This window comes from Podarcis melisellensis (genome assembly GCF_964234715.1).
Source record: "Podarcis melisellensis genome assembly, chromosome: 16".
Lineage (NCBI taxonomy): Eukaryota > Metazoa > Chordata > Lepidosauria > Squamata > Lacertidae > Podarcis > Podarcis melisellensis.
The window spans coordinates 41,701,612-41,724,888 of NC_138533.1; the positions used below are offsets into that span (position 1 = coordinate 41,701,612).

The following is a 23,277-nucleotide window of genomic DNA, read 5'->3' on the forward strand; positions in this document are numbered from 1 at the left end:
TTTGCATTCTCCCATTAGATCTAGCTTGAACTTAAAAGGGAGGAATTGGGTGTGTGTGTGCAAAAGACTTGTTTTGTATGGAGAAAAAGTTGTCAAGCATGAGTGCGCTTTCAGGATCATTAAAGGAGACGGATTAGCCTTACTGGATCCTAAATAAGCACATCTACTTTGTAAATTCACGGTGTCCACTGGTGGTTCATGAGCACTGTAGTTCTCAAGAGGGATGGGTAAGTCTTAGGTAATGCAACATGGATGTTTGCTTATCCTTGCCTTAGACAAGCCCTGCTTAAGGAGAGCTGGGAAATGGAACCAAGTTAAGGGAGGAGCTGGCACTCAGTGTCAGAGTACAGCTGTGCATCTGGAATGTCCCAAGTTCAATCCCCAACAGCATTTTCGGGAACACATTTATAGAGCTGAGGTCCGGAAGTGCTGTTGCCAGTCAGAGTAGACTGACACTGGTCCTATGTGGCACCTCCCTATCATGTCACTGAAATAACAACTTGATAACCAGGAGTGCAGTCATTCATATCACCAGCACCCACTTCCCAACAGTGTTCTCCTTTATTGCACAAAGTGCTTCTTAGGTTCAGTAGTCCTTACAACGACCCTGTAAGGCAGGTTGGTAGCATGTGGATGGCATGCCTGATGCTGCCACCTAGTGAGAAGACAATGAACTTGGACTGGCTCAGCTAGACTCAGAATGGTCAGACTCCAGAGAAGGAGCCGGTCCCTTAAATGGCAGCCGTCTCACACCTGGAGTCCATTTGGGGAGGCCCAGGTCCCACCACCCTTGAGTATTGGCCATGCTGATTGGGACTGATGGGAGTTGGAGTTCAAGAAGATCTGGAGGACACCAGGTTAAAAACTTAAGAACATAAGATGGGCCTGCTGGATGAGGCCAATGGTCCATGTCGTTCAGCATCCTGTTCTCACAGTGGCTAGCCAGATGCCCATGGGAAGCCCACAAGTGGGAGCTGAGCACAAAAGCAGTCCTCTCCCCTCTAGCATTACTGCCTCTGACTGTGGAGGCAGAGCAGGGATGGATCAAGACCTTTAGAGGCCCTAAGCACGTAAAATATTTTGGTGCCACCGTATACAGTATATCTAACTCAAAGTATAAACAAATTTTATTTTTTTTGAAATGAAACAAATCCTACAGTAAAATGGAAAATAATGTTTGTTTTTGTATACTTCCACTTTATTTATATTTGAATTTTTTCTCCCACTTTTCTAATTGCAAAATCTTTGATCAGATCCTCAAAACTAATCTTATGTAGTGCATCTGCTTCTATACTTAGTAGTGATAAGGCACCCTGCCTTGTTGCATAGTTGTTCTGTTGGGGTCTTTAATATACTTCAACTGAGAAGATGAACACCCAGCTGAGCAATTTGTGACCATTAACGTTAAAATTCTGGCAATAGAAAATTTCTGTGGTGCCCCCTTCCCTTGATGCCCTAAGCACTTTCTTATTTTGCTTAATGCGTAATCTCCTCTATGAATTTTGCCGGGCCTCATTTAAAGCCATCGAAGTTGGCCTCTTATAGGACCAAGTTCCATAGATTAATTATGTGCTGCATTAAGTAGTCCCTTCTTTTAGAAGGACTTCCTTTTCTCTGCCTTGAGACAGATGTCCATGTATTCTAGTGTTATGAGAGGAGAAAAAGATTTCTCTTTCCATTTTCTACATGCCACTTTCTACATGCCTTTGCTCTGAACTGAAAAGCCCAAATGCTGCATCCTTTCCTCATAGGGGAGTCACTCCATTCCTTTGATCATTTTGGTCAGCCTTTTCTGAACCTTTTCCAACTCCATAATATCCTTTTTGCGTCAAGGTGACCAGAGCTGTCCCCAATACTCTACCTGTGGTGGCACCAGAGGGTACTTGGAGGGCATCAGCATGGGGAAGGGAACATGTGATCCAGCCAGGGTGGGGGCTAACGATGCACAGAAGCCAGCACATCCCACAGATAAATGTGGAAATAGACCCACAGAATGTGACCATGAGGGAAACTCACAAGTCCATAAAATGGGAGGCCTAATGTCTTGTGCAGGGTTGTTGTCAAGATAACATGGTGCAGGAGGGTGGGCCATGCATGCTGCCTTGAGCTTCTTGGGGTGTGAGAGGGAACTTAGACAAATTTGAGGTCCAAGGCCTCAAGACTTGGGCATATGTACCCTGGTCCTCGGAGGGCCGCCAGCCAGCCAGCTTCCCTTCATCTTGTTTCACTCTCCTCTGGGGAAGCTCACATTTTTGCCTCCCCATCAAAAAGTACAGCCGTACAGCCATGCAGCCCTCACTCTTCTCTGGCAGCAACAGACAGAGCATATGGTACAAATTCTCTGGTTTGTGGGCTTCCCACTGTTATTTGGTGGACCACTGTGAGAACAGGATGTTTGACTAGGTGGCCCCCTTGCAGGACTCTTATGTGCTCTCATGCCATGGTCGTAGCAGAAACATCATTTACTGCTAGGCCCTCAGGTGGCCTTTTAGCCAGGGGCATGGCATGGGGGAGCCAATGGGGCTGTGGCCCTGAGCACAGATTTTTGAGGGGCTGCAAAGCAGGCACCCCCTTCATGGATCACTGCCATGTCATGGCGAAGGGGCTTGAATAACTCAGAGAAGCTATGAGCTATGCTGTGCAGGGCCACCCAAGATGGACAGGTCATAGTGGAGAGTTTTGACCAAACGTAATTCACCTGGAGCAGGAACCGGCAAGCCACTCCAGTATCCCTGCCAAGAAAACTCCATGGACAAAGACAACAGGCATATAAAAGTTATGACGCTGGAAGATGAGCCCCTCAGGTTGGAAGGTGTCCAACATGCTACTGAGGAAGAGTGGAGGACAAGTACAAGTAGATTCAGAGCTGATGAAGCGGCTGGGCCAAAGCCGAAAGGACGCTCAGTTGTGGATATGCCTGGAAGCGAAAGGAAAGTCCAATGCTGTAAAGAAAAATATTGCATAGGAACCTGGAATGTAAGAACCATGAACCTTGGTAAGTTGGATGTGGTCAAAAATGAGATGGCAAGAATAAATATTGACATCCTGGGCATCAGTGAACTAAAATGGACAGGAATGGGCGAATTCAGCTCGGATGACCATCATATCTACTACTGTGGGCAAGAATCCCATAAAAGAAATGGAGTGGCCCTCATAGTCAACAAAAGAGTGGCGAAAGCTGTACTGGGATGCAATCTCAAAAATGATAGAATGATCTCGATACAAATCCAAGGCAGACCTTTTAACATCACAGTAATCCAAGTTTATGCACCAACCACTGGTGCTGAAGAAACTGAAATTGAGCAATTCTATGAAGACTTACAACACATTATAGAAATGACACCAAAGAAGGATGTTCTTCTCATTATAGGGCATTGGAATGCCAAAGTAGGGAGTCAAGAGATAAAAGGAACAACTGGCAAGTTTGGCCTTGGAATTCAAAACGAAGCAGGGCAAAGGCTAAGAGAGTTCTGCCAAGAGAACAAGCTGGTCATCACAAACACTCTTCTCCAACAACACAAGAGACGACTCTACACATGGACATCACCAGATGGGCAGCATCGAAATCAGGTTGATTATATTCTCTGCAGCCAAAGATGGAGAAGCTCTATACAGTCAGCAAAAACAAGACCTGGAGCTGACTGTGGCTCAGATCATCAGCTTCTTATAGCAAAATTCAAGCTTAAACTGAAGAAAGTAGGAAAAACCACTGGGCCGGTAAAATACAATCTAAGTCACATCCCTTATGAATACACAGTGGAAGTGAGGAACAGGTTTAAGGATTTAGATTTGGTGGACAGAGTGCCTGAAGAACTATGGATGGAGGCTCGCAACATTATACAGGAAGCAGCAACGAAAACCATCCCAATGAAAAGGAAATGCAAGAAAGCAAAGTGGCTGTCCAACAAGGCCTTACAAATAGCGGGGGAGAGAATGCAAGCAAAATGCAAGGGAGATAGTGAAAGATACAGGAAACTGAATGCAGATTTCCAAAAAATAGCAAGCAGAGACAAGAAGGCCTTCTTAAATGAGCAATGTAAAGAAATAGAGGAAAACAATAGAATGGGAAAAACCAGAGATCTGTTCAAGAAAATCGGAAATATGAAAGGAACATTTTGTACAAAGATTACCATAATAAAAGAAAAAAGTGGAAAGACCTAACAGAAGCAGAAGACATCAAAAAGAGGTGGCAAGAATACACAGAGGAACTATACCAAAAATAAATGTACACCCCAGATAGTGTGGTTGCTGACCTTGAGCCAGACATCCTGGAGAGTGATGTCAAAAGGGCTTTAGAAAGTGATGATGTTCCAGCTGAACTATTTAAAATTTTAAACGATGATGCTTTCAAGGTGCTACACTCAATATGCCAGCAAATTTGGAAAACTCAGCAGTGGCCAGAGGATTGGAGAAGATCAGTCTACATCCCAATCCCAAAGAAGGGCAGTGCCAAAGAATGCTCCAACTACCACACAATTGCTCTCATTTCACACGCTAGCAAGGTTATGCTTAAAATTCTACAAGGTAGGCTCAAGCAGTATGTGGACCGAGAACTCCCAGAAGTGGAGTTCAATAAATCCATTCCTTTCCTTAATCAAGGTCTCTGAAAAAGCCACAATGTTTTTAAGACCCCTGTCTATCTAACATTCATCAATCTTATAATATTTATTAAGATAGATTTTAAATTTCTTCCAATCTTCTTCCACTGTCTCCTTCTCCTGGTCGCGGATTCTGCCCGTCATCTCCGCCAGTCCCATATAGTCTGTCATTTTCATCTGCCATTCTTCCAAGGTAGGTAGATCTGGTGTCTTCCAATACTTTGCAATAAACATCCTTGCTGCTGTTGTAGCATACAGAAACAAAGTTCTATCGTTCTTTAACACCACATGGCTAACCATACCCAGGAGAAAGGCCTCTGGTTTCTTCAAGAAGGTATACTTAAATACCTTTTTCATTTCATTATATATCATTTCCCAGAAAGCCTTAATCCTCGGGCATGTCCACCAGAGGTGAAAGAATGTACCTTCACTTTCTTTACATTTCCAACATTTGTTATCTGATAAGTGGTAAATTTTTGCAAGCTTGACTGGGGTCATGTACCACCTATAAATCATTTTCATAATATTCTCTCTCAAGGCATTACATGCCGTGAATTTCATACTGGTGGTCCACAACCTTTCCCAGTCCACAAACATAATGTTATGACCAATATCTTGTGCCCACTTAATCATAGCTGATTTGACCTCTTCATCTTGCGTATTCCATTTCAACAGCAAGTTATACATTTTTGACAAATTCTTAGTATTGGGTTCTAACAGTTCTGTTTCCAATTTTGACTTCTCCACCTGGAAACCAATTTTCCTATCCAGCTTGTAAACCTCCATTATTTGATAATAATGGAGCCAATCTCGCACTTTATCTTTTAGATTCTCAAAACTCTGTAACTTCCACTTGTCTCCCTCCTGTTCTAGAATTTCAGAATATTTTGGCCATTTGGGCTCCATGTTTAGCTTTTTCAATGCCTTTGCCTCCATTGGTGACAGCCACCTTGGAGTTTTGTTCTCCAACAAATCTTTGTATTTAATCCAAACATTAAACAATGCTTTCCTGACAATATGATTTTTAAAGCCTTTATGAACCTTGACCTTGTCATACCACAAATATGAATGCCACCCATAGAAATTATTAAAGCCTTCCAAATCTAGAATATCTGTGGATGGAGGCTCGCAACATTATACAGGAAGCAGCAACGAAAACCATCCCAATGAAAAGGAAATGCAAGAAAGCAAAGTGGCTGTCCAATGAGGCCTTACAAATAGCGGGGGAGAGAAGGCAAGCAAAATGCGAGGGAGATAGTGAAAGATATAGGAAATTGAATGCAGATTTCCAAAAAAGAACAAGGAGAGACAAGAAGGCCTTCTTAAATGAGCAATGCAAAGATATAGAGAAAAACAACGGAATGGGAAGAACCAGAGATCTGTTCAAAAAAATCGTAGGAGTGAAAGGAACATTTCGTACAAAGATTACCATAATAAAGGACAAAAGTGGTAAGGACCTAACAGAAGCAGGAGACATCAAAAAGAGGTGGCAAGAATACACAGAGGAATTATACCAGAAAGATATGGATGGCTCGTACACCCCAGGTAGTGTGGTTGCTGACCTTGAGCCAGACATCCTGGAGAGTGAAGTCAAATGGGACTTAGAAAGCACTGCTAATAACAAGGCCAGTGGAAGTGAGGGTATTCCAGCTGAACTATTTAAAATTTTAAAAGATGAGGCTGTTAAGATGCTACACTCAATATGCCAGCAAGTTTGGAAAACTCAGCAGTGGCCAGAGGACTGGAGAAGATCAGTTTACATCCCAATCCCAAAGAAGGGCAGTGCCAAAGACTGCTCCAACTACCGCACAATTGCACTCATTTTACACTCTAGCAAGGTTATGCTTAAAATTCTACAAGGAAGGCTTAAGCAGTATGTGGACTGAGAACTCCCAGAAGTGCAAGCTGGATTTCGAAGGGGCAGAGGAACCAGAGACCAAATTGCAAACATGCGCTGGATTATGGAGAAACTAGAGAGTTCCAGAAAGACAACTACTTCTGCTTCATTGACTTTGTAAAAGCCTTTGACTGGGTCGACCACAGCAAACTATGGCAAGTTCTTAAAGAAATGGGAGTGCCTGATCACCTCATCTGTCTCCTGAGAAATCTCTATGTGGGACAAGAAGCTACAGTTAGAACTGGGTATGGAACAACTGATTGGTTCAAAATTGGGAAAGGAGTACGACAAGGCTGTATATTGTCTCCCTGCTTATTTAACTTATATGCAGAATTCATCATGCGAAAGGATGGGCTGGTCGGAAGAAATATCAACAACCTCAGATATGCAGATGACACAACCTTGATGGCAGAAAGTGAGGAGGAATTAAAGAACCTTTTAATGAGGGTGAAAGAGGAGAGCACAAAATATGGTTTGAAGCTCAACATCAAAAAAACAAAGATCATGGCCACTGGGCCCATTACCTCCTGGCAAATAGAAGGGGAAGAAATGGAGGCAGTGAGAGATTTTACTTTCTTGGGCTCCATGATCACTGCAGATAGTGACAGCAGTCACGAAATTAAAAGACGACTGCTCCTTGGGAGAAAGGCGATGGCAAACCTAGACAGCATCTTAAAAAGCAGAGACATCACCTTGCCAACAAAGGTCCGTATAGTTGGTTTTCCCAGTAGTGATGTATGGAAGTGAGAGCTGATCGCCGAAGAATTGATGCTTTTGAATTATGGTGCTGGAGGAGACTCTTGAGAGTCCCATGGACTGCAAGAAGATCAAATCTTCCCCATTCTTAAGGAAATCAGGCCTGAATACTCACTGGAAGGACAGATCGTGAAGCTGAGGCGCCAATACTTTGGCCACCTCATGAGAAGAGAAGACTCCCTGGAAAAGACCCTGATGTTGGGAAAGATGGAGGGCACAAGGAGAAGTGGACGACAGAGGACGAGATGGTTGGACAGTGTTCTCGAAGCTACGAACATGAGTCTGACCAAACTGCAGGAGGCAGTGGAAGACAGGAGTGCCTGGGTGCTCTGGTCCATGGGGTCATGAAGAGTCGGACACGACTAAACGACTAAACAACAACAAAGCAGGCACCCCCCCCATGAAGGCACCCCCAGCAGAGCCTCGCGCTCCTCTCCTGGCATCAGAGAAACTAACGCACACGGAGAGGAGCATTGGGCCAGGCTGTGCTGGGGGCACTGGCGTGGGGGCAGCTGGTTCATGCCTGCCAAGTGCCACATTGGCTGGCCAGGCTCCTCCCTATGCAGGCAGGCAGGTGGCACAGCGTGGCCCTGCTTGGCTCCAGTGCTGTGCGGGTTCGTTCCAGCGATGTCAGTGGCGAGGGCTGGAGTGCCATGGTGGCCTCCTTCACCCTCCATGCACACACACCCGGCGCATGCATGCGCACCCTCCGGAGTTCATGCACCTGCCCTGGGCACCATAAGCTCATGCAACGCCACTGCTTAGATGCGTGGCTAGATCTTTGTGGCAACATTTTCCCAATGGTCAATTCTTTAAAAATGAAGACCGTTTTTCACAGAGAGGTGCATGTTGAGCAGAGGTGGGATTCATCTTTTCACCTGGTGCTGATTGTTTTTAACCTGCAACTCTTTCCTCCATTCAAGCTCATTTCCTGCCGCCGCCACCACTTACATTCCAAAGGCATGTTTAGTCCTGAAAATACTCACCTAGGAATCTGAGGGCAGAGAGAGATAATCTGGAAGGGGGATGAGCTGGAGCACAAGAACAGCCAGTGGTTAAGCGCAGCCTTACTGCAACAACTCCTCTGTTAAAATTTCAATCTCCACCCCACCTCATATTAGCAGTGCTGTTTAAAAAATGGCATTTGAGGGGCTGCTGCTTTGGGGGGACTGGGAGTATTGCTAAGTGACTCTCCTGCTTTGGAGCCTTTGATACAGAGAGAAGAAATCCCCAGAGGAGAATCGCCTGCGTACATTCAAGATGTTTGTTCCCTGAAAGGACCTGCAGACCTTTATTAGAGCTGAATATCAGCAAGCGACCCACGTTGTGAGTAAATGCCATTGCTTGGAACTTGTCTTTGAAAAATTAAAGTTGAAGAGACCTCTAAATATTTGACATTTGCAGGAGAGAGAGAGAGAGAGAGAGAGAGAGAGAGAGAGAGAGAGAGAGAGAGAGATTTTATATATGGTTTGCTTCTCTTCCAGAATGGCAAGGATTAGGAAGATGATCCATGGAGAAAATAAGCAAATGAAGTCAGCTCAAGACAGACTTCGTTCAAAGCTGCAGCTACTGGCTGCTGAGCAGCCTTCCAAGTCAGCCTGAGGTAGTATGTACTAAGAATGGAAGGATCCCTTGGCTGGATCAGGCTAAAGGCTAATAATAATAATAATAATAATAATAATAATAATAATAATAATACCTTTATTGTCAATATACAACCTGTGTACAATGAAATGAACCAAACCTGCCCCCCAGCAAACACTCAATCTCATTGCACTCTGTGTGCTTGTTGCACAACGCACCAACCCCAAAAGTCAATTGCACTATATTATTTTCCGTTCAGCAGCCTAACAGCCCACGGATAAAAACTGTTTTTTAGCCTGTTGGTACGACTGATTATATTTCTATATATCCTGCCAGAGGGTAGAAGATTAAAAAGGTGCTGGCCAGGGTGTGAATCATCCCTGAGAATTTTTCTCGCTCTCCTAAGGCATCTATCCCTTGCGATATCATCTAGCGGGCTCAGGGGACAGCCCATGTGCTGTGTTCATCACCCTCTGTAAAGACTTTCTGTCCGTGGCTGTCAAGCCAATGTACCACACTGTGATACAATATCAGAGGACACTTTCTATTGTGGACCAGTAGAAGGAGGTCATCAGTTGTTGTTTAACATTGTTCTTTCGCAAGACCCTGAGGAACTGGAGTCTCTTTTGGGCCTTCCTAACAACCTGAGTTATATTGTTTTTCCAAGTGATGTCTTCACTAAGGTAAACTCCCAGGAATTTAAATGGACTCTCTCCACACAACCCCCCCTCCCCCGGATATACAACGGGGCTAGTTCCCCTCTCTTTCTCCGAAAGTCCAACACCATCTCCTTTGTTTTGATAATATTTAGGTGCAAGTTATTCTTTAGGCACCATGTAGATACTTTTTGAATCTCCCCCCATACACTGATTCATCTCCACCTGTAATTAGACCCATTATGGTGGTATCATCTGCAAACTTAATAACTGCAGTAGATGGATCAGATGAAATACAATTGAGTTCACACAATTGGTCAGACAGAGGCAGGACCAGAGCACAGTAGCAGCTCCCAGGATCTGGGATCCAGCAGCACATTGGCCCTGATTTTGGAGGCTCTACCCCTCCCCTCTATGCTAGCCAGGGTGGAAGGGATGGTTGCCAGGTCCAACCCACAGAGAGAAGGTCCACCCTTTGTATCAGAGGGAGGGGCTGGATAGCATTGCCAGAATTTACACAGCCCCCGATGCCCTGCTCAGCACACCAGGGGACTGACTCCTCAGCAACAACAACAAAAAATCTCTCTTAAGTTAAAAAGATCACACATAAAGTGTTGCAACTTTTAATTACAGTACTATATAAGGTGAACACCAAGGGGAGGAGGGGAGCTGGGGTTTGCTCACTGACAGATCTAGATTACAATTCAGGGCTAGAATCTCCCTAATTAGTGCGTTTGGGGGAAGGGAAGGTAACGTCTCAAAATGCAGCAAGCTCACATGGCCTCCATTTTCCAGATCACGCTCCAGTCGGAGGAGTCAGGTCAGGTCTGGATTGTCTCAAGTTGGGGCTGATCTGAATTGGATCCAGGGAATGGAGGTGGACATGCACAGCCCTAGTTTCTATAAACCTGTTGCATTGCTCAGAAGACACCCCTTTTCGTACACTTAAGAATGAGTCTCACCTCAGGCTCTGGGTACCACGGCTGTCCACGGTTTGCCTGGATGGAGAGGACCATGCCGATGCCAAACTGGACCACGATTTGACGCTTTCTTCAGGTTCCAAGTTCAAGCTCATGGTTGACCCCAGACTCAGCTGACTCTCGCTGTAAGCGGAAGAACACAGAAGGGTTGTTGTGAGGCTAAATGGGCCTTTGCCCGCCCGATGCCCTCTGGGTGTTTTTTGACTACAACTCCCATCAGCTGTAGCCACCATGGGTTGTGGGGCAGTGCATGCATGCCACCCTGAATTGCCTGGAGGAAGGGTGAGATGGCACAAATGGAAGTTCATAACAAATTTGAAAGAATCTAAGAATCAAGAAGCTGTTTAAGAAAACTGCAAATATTTATTTCCACGGTCACAACAATTATGCACAATCAGCTCCTGTGCTTTGCAAGTGCATTTGCTTTGAACATTTGTGGTCTTGCATAACATATTCATATGATTTTTCCATATATGATTATTGATAGGTAATGCAATTATTGTTTAAGTTGTCTCAAGCCCTTGATTAGTTGCATTAGGTGTGCCTGAGACAACACCTGTTGTATTTGTGCTGTTGTGAGGGATTCTATTCAGGGGGTTGATGAATAGTGAGAGTGGAGAAACCAGTTAAAGTTGCATTTTCAGCTTAATTTGGGGAAACCATTTGAAGCATCTGTTGTGTTGAGCTATTTCAATTGCTTTTGTTTGATTTGCTCACTGCCAACTGCTGAAATTCTGTAAATTTTGATAATAAACCTGATTTGTAATGGCGATGGAATAATTTTAATTGCAACTGTAGATGAACTTGGGTAGGCTGTGGGCTGGAGACACATCCCTTCCACCCTGGCTATAACAACAAAGTATAGTTTGCTATAAACCAGGAAGTGAAGCTTGAAATCTCTTCCCTTCAAGTGCAAAGTGGAGATGTTATGTCTGAACCAAGCCAAATTATGGGGGCCTTTTTACAGACAGGGCTTTTTACAGATAGGACAGAAAAGTGGTTCTTGCAACAATCACTTTGTGGATGTAAAATCTGCATTGTTGGGAATGGGGGGGGGGGGGATAGCTCAATGGAGAGTCCCTGTCCTGCATGCAGAAAGTCTCTGCTTCCATTCCCAAAGGCATCTCCTGCCTGAAACCCTTGAGAGCTGCTGCCAGTCCATGTAGGCAACACTGAGATACACAGGCCAATAGCCTGACTCTGCCTAAGGCATCTGCCTACGCTGAACGCTCAACTGCACCACATATATCCCAACTTTGTTTTCTCTTCTACATGGACAATTATAACAATCCAAATGCATATCCATATATAGAGATTACCCTGAATCTCACAACTTCCCCCCACCCCCTCCATGGGTCCTATTATTGTTGCAGGAATTTATGTATAGGTTGGGGGGAGGTTACCCCTCCAGCAGATATCATGCACATACAGCCCACTACCAAAACCAGCACAATTGCTTTTGTGACTTTTGTGAATTGTCCCCACGAAACACCCCATCACAGTTTCAAAGGTCCTCTGCTGCACGATACCAAATGTAACAATTCACTGATAAATGTATCTATGTACTGGCTCACTGGGAAAACTTCAGAAATTCCTATAGACATGTGAGCTCAGCTACTCAGCAGCCCCTCTGCCTGAGTGATAATTCCTGGCATCCTGATACCTCAGTGCCAGACAGGTAGCCATTCCAGAAATAACAAACCCAGATGAAGACAAAAGGGTGTGATTAACTTAGCTGGGAAACAGGGAAATGTAAATATCTCTTTTGTTACATTGATGGGTGTTTGGTGGAGGACAAGGAGAACCATGGGTTAGGGTCCAGGATGCTCAAATTACTGCCACCAGACCTCCCCTTTCATGATATGACCATGATGTATGAGTGATGTAGTTTGGGGGGGGGTAACATGGGGCTTAGCAGCTAATAAAAGTTTGGGGGCTCTTTTGTTCAGGGCTTCCATCTTGTTCCACCTGGTGGCAGGTGGGAGTCCTGGCGCCACAGTCTTCAATAAAGACCAAGCCTACTGGCTGCTGTTTTGCTCTGGTATTCCTGGCTGGTGTCCTTTTTTTTTGTCCAAGGGAGCTCTCAGATTTCTCTGTTAACAGTTTCCGTTAACATTATCAACATTTACAACTGCATATTATTCCATACTCTATATTTTATTTCAATCCAAATTATCGATAGTATCTGTTACATTACAAGTAGATTAAAATCCTGCTAGTTGTTTCCATTTGCTTGCAGTGGTCTCCTAGATATGTTATAATTTTTTCCAATTCTTTTAAAAGTTTTTGTTCTCTTGGTTTCTGAGTTTACCAATCAGCTTTGCCATTTCAGCATAGTCCATCAGCTCAACTTCTCATGAACCTTTGAGGTATCTCCTCCTTCTTTATGACCCATTGAAAAATCAAGCTAGTTCTAAAAACCTGAAGACTATCCCACTACTGAACCTATTGAGACAATAGAAACTCCCATTTATTTCCAGAGGCAGGAGGGCAGAGATTGAAGAAGCTGTTAATATCTGCTGTATGTTAAGAGGCATAGCATTTGGGAAGATCAATGTGGGCTCAGCAAACATAAAAGGGGATAAATCTGAAAAATTGATTGGAAACAAATGGAAGAACATGGCCCATCTCTCTCTCACCCCCCCCCCCATATTTTGGCTGCTGTTCAATGAGTGTACTTTTTGCAGTTGTTAATCAATGTGTTTTATCCTCTAGTCCCACGTAAGCTTGAATCAGGCATTTCCTGTTGGAGTTCACTTACGTGTCTCCTCTTGAGCTGAGCGATTCTCGAGCTGTCTGAACACTACAAGGGAGAGAGGAGAGAAAGACAGGGATCAGTCACTCTTCCCAGTGAGGACTAATATCTGCCCATCCCTTCTGCAGCAGACTCCCCTGAAACAGAGACATGCACTTGCCCCCGGCAGCCATTTTGCTGAAGGAAATGTTCAGAAGGATCTTCCTTTAAGGAAAGGGTGGGAGCAAAGAACCTTCACTTTTTTAAAAAAACCTGTGGGGGAGTCTAAGTTTTTATTTAGGAAAATCTTATCATAAAGCAAAAGATCCCTGTGGTACCTTTATTTGCACACAAACACGCAAATACACACACGCACACGCACGCAAAGACCCCACCTTTCCTCCAAGGAGCTCAAGGTGGCATACCCTCATTTCATCCTCACAACCACCCCGTGAGGTAGGTTAGGCTGAGAGAGGCCGTGATGGGCCCAAGGTCACCCAGTGAGATTCACAGCCGAGAGGGGATTTGAACCTGGGTCTCCCAGGTCCTAGTCTAACATTGGCTCTCCTAGACTTTTCCACAGAACTTTACAACAGTAACACTTTTTGCTTTGCTAACCAACCCCAGGATTAGGGTTGCAATAGACCAGGAGTCATCAACCGTTTTCAGCCGTGGGCCGGTCCACTGTCCCTCAGACCTTGTAGGGAGGCGGACTATATTTTGGAAAAGAGATGCATTTTAAATAAAAGGACAAATTCTACTCATGTAAAAACATGCTGATTCCAAGACCATCCGTGGGCCGGATTGAGATGGTGATTGGGCCGCATCCGGCCCCTGGGTTGCCTACATATGCAATAGACGGTCCTCGTCCGACACTCTAAACACGACACCATATATACGTGTCAGGGGCTCAGGAGCAGAGACACAGGAGAGGGAGGAAATGGAGAGCGAGGGGGAGGAATCCGAGGGGAGCGTAGGCGATGACAGTGGTCCGAGGGATTCCCAGAGTCTCTCCAGCGAATCGGAAGATTCACAGAAGGGGGCGCCTATGGCCAGGGCAAGGGGGGTGCCTAGGGGGACACCCCAGGAAGAAGGGGCCAGAGGGGACTCAGAGAGCAGCAGTTGGAAATCAGGACCAGCTTCCCCACCAGAGCGCAGTGGGGGGGAGGGGTCCCAAGTATCGGGATCAGGCTGCTCACCACCAGCGAGAGGAGATGAGTCAGGATTGACCACGCCTCCATCGGAGAGCGCGGAAACGGTCGAGAGGAAGGTTGGAGGCTGGGCGCGCGCGCCAAGTTCAAATGTACAGGCGAGCGGCACAGCAGGTAGCCCGGATAGGGAACCAGGTCCTAAAGCCTGCCGGAAGGAGGGACAAGAGTCAGGGGGGTCAGTGTCAGAAGAGTCCAGAAAGGAGGAGACCCCGGGGGGCAGAAGGACCCAGAGGAGGAAAGAACAACAGAAGAGGTGGAGTAAGGCCAGAGTCTTAAACTGGTGTACAGGGGGCGGAGACTCAGACGGAGCTTCGCCGGTCTAGGTTCTAGACGTAGAGCTGCACGCTGCGGCTTGTAAATGGAAACTGAACTTCAATAAAGACTTTTGTACTTTACCGCCGGCTGGCGTTGGTCCTCTGTGAGCTGGGACCTAGAGGCAGCTCTGACAGTAAGCTCCGTCTCACTATACACCTCGCAACGTGAGTGGACGCAGCGAGGAGCGAAGATTGGTGCTTCGCGAGCTCACAAAAGCTGGACAGGATGACTACCGAAGAACGAATGGTAGACCTGCAAAATGCAGTTACGCAACTCAGCGCGGAGATACTAGCATCCAGAAAGAGGGAAGAAGATACTGCTGCTACCTGCAGGGATCTGCAAGCCAGGTTAGACATGCTGACTAAGCAGGGGCTACCGGGACCCAAACCAGAGGGGATTGGGCTGGGAAAGAGAGGAGGCAGCCTTGTGTCTCATTTCGATGGGAGTCTGCAGCAGTACCCTAACTTCCGAGCAGACGTGGTGTTTGCGCTGCAGTTGCTGGAGAAAGACTTTAGAGATGAGCAGGAGAAAGTGGGCTTTATATTAACGCATCTCCATGGAGAAGCTAAAGCGTGGCTGCGCAATCTGTGGAGAGATAAGGATCCGGCGCTCCAAAGTGCGGATGCCTTCATTAAAGCGATGGATGCGTGTTTTTTATCAACAATAGACGTAGATATCGCCAGAAAAGAGGTACATGGACTGAAACAAGGGAGAGCCACTGTAAGGCAGTATCATTCACGCTTTTTTGCATTGGTCAATGCGCTGGGATGGGAGAAAGATTCAGCTGCAGTCAGAGACCTTTTCTGGGAAGGGTTGAATGGAGCTGTGAAAGACGAAATTGCAAGGGGGGAATGACCCCAAAGCACTCAGGAAGTTGTACAGAGGGCGCTGATGGTTGGGGTGCGTCTGGAAGAACGTCCATGGAGCAAAGACGAAGGGCGTTGGGGACGCACGCCGGCGAGAGCACCTCCCTTCTTTCCCAGGGACGCAACGCGCGCTCAATCCACGCCTCCGCTGGGAGGGGGAGAGGGGGAGAGGAACAGATGGAGATAGGAGGTGCCAGGGCTCAGTCAGCAACCAGAGCCCTAACACCGGGAGCAGTCAAAGCGAAGCCTCCTAGAGGAAACAGGAAGTGTTACATCTGCAACAGTGCTCAGCACATGGCGAAAGAGTGTCCCCAGAGGCTCCACAAGCACACTGCAGCCTCCGCAACAGTAACAGAAGCAGCTCACAGTAACAGAAGCAGAGAGAACCACAGCAGGGAAACGACGGAGTCTGGCTGGAAGCAGAGGCACTGGGGCCCAGCCAGACGAGTCAGTGAAGCAGTCCCCAGAAATTTTGCAGCCCACAGACCCACTCCCGCCCAAACCAGTGGTGCAACTCACTGCATCGCTCCAGCTACCCAATGGACTTACAATGGAAGTGCCCATTACCATTGACTCTGATAGTAATGCAGACTTTATAGGACTGGATTTCATCAAGCAACATCGCATAGCACTCCTGCCAGCCATGATGCCCCTGAAAGTTGTCACGGTCGATGGAAGAGAATTGCTAGGGGGGCAGGTGGTCAGGCAAACGCCGCCAATGGTGATGCAGATTGGAAATCACAGGGAAGTCATCAGCTTCAATGTGACCCAACTATCGGACACGCCTGTAGTATTGGGCATGAGTTGGCTGCACAGGCACAGCCCGGCATTGGCATGGTACCAGCGCCAACTGACTTTCGGCTCCTCCTACTGCGCAGAACACTGCATTCTGCCTAGCCCGGAAGGGGAAGAGGATGACCCGCAGCTACGATTAGGCACGCTGCAAGCAGTGCCCCACAGGTACGCAGCGTTTTTGGAGGTTTTCTGCGAGAAGGAAGCGGACAAGCTACCTCCCCACAGGTCCTATGACTGCAAGATTGACCTCCTGCCGGGGGCGACGCTGCCGACCGGGAAACTGTATTCCATGTCTGAAGACGAACTGCAGGAACTCAGGGAGTTCATAGATCACAACTTGAAGCGCGGTTTCATCCGGGAGTCCAAAGCAGTGGGGGGCAGCCCCGTGTTCTTCGTGAAGAAAAAAGACACGCCCCAAAAAAGGCTTGTGGTTGATTACAGAATTTTAAATTCGAAAACCAAGCCCATGGCCTTCCCCATGCCCAAAATCGACGACCTGCTCGCGACGGTGAGAAAAGGACGCGTTTTCACCAAGTTGGATCTGCGAGGGGCGTACAACCTTATTCGCATACGGGAGGGCGACGAGTGGAAGACGGCCATGTTCACGCCCCTGGGCACCTATGAATACAGAGTTATGCCGTTTGGATTACAAAATGGCTCCCACTGTTTCCAAGCCTTCATGCATCACGTGTTAGCGGGACTCCTCTACAAGAAGTGCGTCTGCTTCCTGGACGACATCCTGATATTCTCAGACTCGCAGGAGGCTCACGAGCGGGACTTCAAGGAAGTTCTGCAGAGACTACGGGAGCACAGACTTTACGCCAAACTGGAGAAGTGCCAGTTCGACATGACGGAGGTGGATTTCCTGGGCTACAAGTTGTCCGACAAGGGGCTCGCCATGGACAGCGCCAAGGTCCGCTCAGTGTTGGACTGGAAGAGCCCGCGCAATCGGAAGGAGGTCCAGAAGTTCGTCGGCTTCGCCAACTTTTATCGCAAGTTCATCAAGGGGTTCGCTATGCAGACGGCAGCCATTACCGACACTCTCAGCTCCAAGAAGAAGAAGTTCATCTGGACGGAGCAGGCGGAGCAGTCATTCCAGAAGCTCAAGCGTCTCTTCGCATCCGAAGAGCAGCTACTGCATGTGAACCCCAGCAAACCGATGAGGGTTGAAACGGACGCCTCAGACAGAGCCGTGGGAGCGGTCCTGTTGCAGCAAGATCCGCAAGGGGACTGGAGGCCGTGCGCTTTCTACTCCAGGAAACTCAGCAAGTCGGAGCAGAATTACACCATCTGGGACAGGGAGTTGCTGGCCATTCATGCAGCATTCAAGGCGTGGCGGCACTTCCTCATCGGAGCCAAACACACAGTGCAGGTCCGCACGGACCATAAGAGCCTGGAGTACTGGCACACGGCAAGGTTCCTGAACCAAAGGCACTTACGCTGGGCGGAGTTCTTTGCGAATTTCGACTTCAGGATTGAGTACATCCCGGGAGGCAACAACGTCATGGCAGATGCACTGTCCAGGAAGCCGCAGTATCTCGAAGAAGCGGCACCGGCGGCGGCCAAGCACATTTTCGCACCGAAAGCATGGGCGTGCGCTTCGGCCACCGTGGACCTGGACGCTGTACGTCGCGCGCTGCAGGCGGACTCCTTCGCATGAGCCAAGATGGAGGAGGTGCGCAGTGGCACAGCGAAGGACGACGAGTTCCAGATACGCGACGGACTGCTCATCCGCAAAGGGGCCTTCTATGTACCGGGAGACGACCTCCGCGCCAAGGTACTGCAGCAGTTGCACGACGCACCCAGCGCCGGGCACTTTGGCAAAGAGAAGACTGTAGAATTAGTAGCCAGAGACTTTTGGTGGCCCAAGATGCGGGGGGAAGTCGCGGATTACGTCACGAGGTGCGACACATGCCAAAGGGCCAAACCAGTACACAGACCGCCGGCGGGACTGCTGGAACCGCTGCAGACCCCGCTCGAACCGTGGGAGAGGATGGCCCTGGACTTTGTCACGGATCTACCCAGCTCGCGAGGCAAAACAGCAGTTCTCGTGGTGGTGGACATGTTCACCAAAATGGCCCACCTCATTCCGTGTGCGAAGGTGGCCACAGCGGAACAGACCGCCAAACTGTTCATAGACCATGTGTTCAAGGTTCACGGTCTACCACGGTCTATCCTGTCCGACCGGGGGCGCCAGTTCATCTCGAACTTCTGGCAGAAGCTGATGGGCATCCTGAACGTCAAGATCAACCTAGCGTCGGCGAGACACCCGCAGACCAACGGACAAGCGGAGAGGGTCAACGCCATCATGCAGCAGTACCTGAGATGCTACGCGAATCAGCAGCCTGCGACATGGATGGACTACCTGCCGCTCGCCGAGTTCGCCTACAACAACACGAAGCACGTGTCCACGGGGATGACACCGTTCTTCTTTTTTTTTATAGAAGTTTTTATTAATTTTTCCAACACATAATAAAAGACAAACACATTACAAAACAAAGACATACACCACATTAAACATATACTGACTTCCCCATACCTCCCTTTCGCTGCATCCTTGTTCCAAAGTTCTTTAGCAACCCTTTAATCGGTTTATCTATTAGTTCCCTTTCATTAAATTTCTTTAAACTTAATATTTACAGCTGTATTTCTCTACTTCTTACCCCTTGACATCTCAACACTCCTCAATTTTACAACAGTTTTTAAGATATAATTTAAACTTCTTCCAGTCCTCTTCCACTGTCTCTTTCCCCTGATCTCGGATTCTGCCGGTCATCTCTGCTAGTCCCATGAAGTCTGTCACCTTCGTCTGCCATTCTTCCAGAGTAGGTAGTTCTTGCATCTTCCAATACTTTGCCAGAAGAATTCTTGCTGCTGTGGTAGCATACATAAAAAAGGTTCTGTCCTTCTTTGGCACCAATTGGCCAACCATGCCCAGGAGAAAAGCCTCAGGTTTCTTAGGAAAAGTCCATTTAAGGACCTTCTTAATTTCATTATAGATCATTTCCCAGAAGGCTTTAATCTTTGGGCAGGTCCACCAAAGGTGGTAAAAGGTACCTTCAGTCTCATTACATTTCCAACATTTATTATTGGGCAAATGATATATTTTTGCTAGTTTGACTGGGGTCATGTACCACCTGTAAATCATTTTCATTATGTTCTCTTTTAAGGCATTACATGCCGTGAATTTAACACCGGTGGTCCATAACTGTTCCCAGTCAGCAAACATAATGTCATGACCGATATCCTGTGCCCATTTAATCATAGCTGATTTCACCGTTTCATCCTGTGTGTTCCATTTCAACAGCAAATTGTACATTCTAGACAAGTTCTTAGTATTGGGTTCTAACAGTTCTGTTTCTAACTTTGACCTCTCCTTCTGAAATCCTATTTTCCTGTCCTGCTTAAATGTCTCATTTATCTGACGGTAATGTAACCAATCTCGAACTTTGGACTTTAGTCTCTCAAAACTCTGAAGTTTAAACTTCTCACCATATTCTTCTAGGATTTCACAGTATTTTGGCCATTTAGAATCCATATTAAGTTTTTTCACCGCCTTAGCTTCCATTGGTGACAACCACCTGGGGGTTTTACTTTCCAACAAGTCTTTATATCGAATCCAAACGTTGTATAGTGCTTTCCTAACAATATGGTTTTTAAAACTTTTGTACACCTTTGCCTTGTCATACCATAAATATGCATGCCAACCGAAGTTATTATCATACCCTTCCAAATCCAAAATGTCTGTATCTTCAAGAAGTAGCCAGTGTTTCAACCAGCAAAAAGCTGCTGATTCATAATAGAGTCTTAAGTCCGGCAGGGCAAAGCCCCCTCTGTCTTTTGCATCAGTTAAAATCTTAAATTTTATTCTGGGCTTTTCGCCCTGCCAGACAAATTTGGATATGTCTTTCTGCCACTTCTTGAAGCAGTCCATCTTGTCTAAGATCTGTAACGTCTGAAACAAAAATAACATTCTAGGCAATACATTCATCTTAATGACAGCAATTCGACCTAACAAGGAAAGTCTCAATCTTGACCATATTTCTAAATCTTTCTTTACTTCTGCCCAACATTTTTCATAATTGCCTTTAAATAGATTCACATTCTTAGATGTTAAGTTCACCCCCAGATATTTCACTTTTTTTGTTATTTCCAAACCTGTTTCACTCTGAAATCTCTCTCTTTCTTCCATTGTTAAGTTTTTTTCCAGCACTTTCGTTTTCTGTTTATTCAGTTTGAATCCTGCTACTTGACCAAATGTTTCAGTTAGTTCTAATACTCTTTTGGTACTAGTATCTGGCTGTTGCAAAGTTAAGACTAGGTCATCTGCAAATGCCCTTAACTTGTAATTTTTAACTCCGACCTGAATACCTTTAACCAACTGGTCCCTTCTGATCATATTTAACAAAACCTCCAGAACTGATATAAAGAGCAAAGGGGATATTGGGCATCCCTGTCGTGTCCCTTTTTCTATTGGTATTTCTTCCATAACCACATTGTTTACTATTAACTTAGCTTTTTGTTTAGAATATATTGCACCTATACCGTTTTCAAAACCTTGGCCTACCCCCATCCCTTGGAGATTCTTCTTCATAAAACTCCAGCAAATGTTGTCAAAGGCTTTCTCCGCGTCCACAAAAATCAAAACAGCTTTCCTGTTAATATCCACCTCTAATAGCTCCAAAATGTCTATAATGTTCCTCACATTTTCTGACATCTGTCTCCCAGGAAGAAAGCCTGTCTGGTCCTTGTGAATCTCCTCTAACAGCACTCTTTTAAGTCTTTTTGCCAGAATGTCTGCAAAAATTTTATAATCCACGTTCAGTAAAGATATAGGGCGGTAGTCCCTAACCTGGTTCTTTTCAGTCTCTGTTTTCGGTATAAGTGAGATAAATGCCTCTTCCCACGATTCGGGAGCCTTTTTTCCCTCCATAATTTCATTGCATACTTTCAATGGTTGTATTAACCATTCCTTCAACACTTTGTAGTATCTTGCAATCAAACCATCTGGTCCTGGAGATTTCCCCAATTGCATGTTCTGAATGGCACCCTCTATTTCCTGTACTGTAATTTTCTCATTCAGGATCATTTTGCTTTGCTCTGAAATTTTTGGTAGTCCATGTTTTTTGATAAATTCATCTATTTCTTGTTCATTTACAGGCCCTTGTGCGTACAGTTTCCTAAAGAAGCTTTGAAAACAATTACTTATCTCATTTGGCTTGTGGATGATTTTCCCATCTACTTCCAGGCATGTCACAGTGTTCAGTTTTTGTCTCTTTTTCAATTGCCATGACAGAAGTTTCCCACATTTGTCTGCTGATTCAAAGGTCTTTTGTCTCATTTGCTTTATTTTCCACTCTATCTCTTGATTCATCAGTTCCATATATTGCATCTGATAGTATTTTATTTCTCTCAAAATTTCTTGGGACTTTGGTTTAGATCTCAGTTTCTTTTCTCCTTCTTTCATTTTCTCCAAAAAATTTTCTTTCTTCTCATTTTGTTTTTTCCTCTTTACGGAATTCTGCTGAATTAGGAAACCCCGCATCACGGCCTTGCTAGCGTCCCAAATTGTTCTTTTCTCCACATCTGTTCTCAGGTTTATCTCAAAGTAATCTTTTAATGTTTTTTGGGCCTTCTTATAAATCTCTTCATCTCTAAATAGGGTGTCATTCATTTTCCATCTAAAGGATCCAGTTGTTGTTAGTTTCATCTCCATCTTTACCGCATTATGGTCGGAGCAGGTTTTTGGGCAGATTTCTGTTTTTTTCACTCTTGGCGCCAGGCTACTAGTTCAGTGTTTCCCAACCTTTTTGGGGCAAAGGCACACTTGTTTCATGAAAAAAATCTCGAGGCACACCACCATTACAGCCCCGTGACGTCAGCGCGCAGCGTCACGCCGGGAGGGACATGAATTGCTAGCAAATTACATAATCACCTCCTTGAGGGCTGGCTCATCTTCTCCGAAGGCAGAACCCCATTAATTAACAGCACAGACTCACACCATAGCCAAGACGAGGGGGGAAAACCTCAGTCATGCACAGTCATGCACATGTGGGGGCTAAATGAGGACGAAGACCGGGCAGAGAGCAGGGTTCAAATCACCCCACCTGGCCAGGACAATCCCTGGGTGCTCCCTTGGGCCACTCGCCTGACCCACCTCGCAGGGCTGTTGTTGCGAGGATAACACGGGGAGAACCACGCGCGCCCCCGGGAGCTCCTTGGAGGAGAAAGTGGGCGATGAATGCAATGCACGAAATATATGAGAGGTGACCAGGTTTTGCAGGTGAGGGGCCCCCGCCAGCCTCCGCTTCCAACACCCGGCGCAACGATGCCGAAGTTTCCCCCCGGGCTCGGCTCGGGGAGCACCGGTGCTCCCCCCGCGGCTCCCCTTCGCCCTCCCGGCTCTCTCTGCCACCCACTGGGCACCCCCTCACCTGCCAAGTCTGGAGCGCCGGTGGAAGTTGCATGCATGCATGCAGGGCGCCCCGTTGCCATTGCATTGCAATGCACTCCATGCAACGCCTGCACGCATGCATTGCCTTGCACGCCTGCCAAGGGGTCTCCCCGCGGTCCGATGCGTCCCCTCCAGCGCGGATGCAGCATTGCAAAAATAAAAAACCCCCGACGCAGCCCTACCTGGGGGGCAGCCTCCGCCTCCGCCGCTCCGCCTCCGCGGGGATCCCCGGGCTCCATCCTGCCGCCCAATCTCCGGAGGGCGCAGGCAGGCTGTGCGGGATCTGCACGGAAGAGCCCCTGCCCGCCCGGCTGCCGCCGCTGCGCTCATTCCATGGCCGGGAGAAGAGCGCTTCAAATAAAACGCCCGGCCCACCAGGCCACGCTGGGAAACGTAGTTCGCGCACCCCGCGCGGGCGCGGAGCCCAAGGG

The 23,277-nt window shown here is 46.8% G+C and overlaps 1 protein-coding gene across 1 annotated transcript in view; it reads right to left on the reverse strand.

The window, feature by feature from the left end:
* The window catches only part of MYO18B (myosin XVIIIB), a 258,709-nt gene that overhangs the window by 15,614 nt on the left and 219,818 nt on the right, over positions 1–23,277 (reverse strand). The window contains exons 42-43 of the mRNA XM_081892930.1: positions 13,233–13,274; positions 10,454–10,594 (exon numbers count right to left, since the gene is read on the reverse strand). Of these exons, the coding sequence (XP_081749056.1) occupies positions 10,454–10,594; positions 13,233–13,274 (183 nt within the window). The remainder of the gene's footprint in view (positions 1–10,453; positions 10,595–13,232; positions 13,275–23,277) is intronic.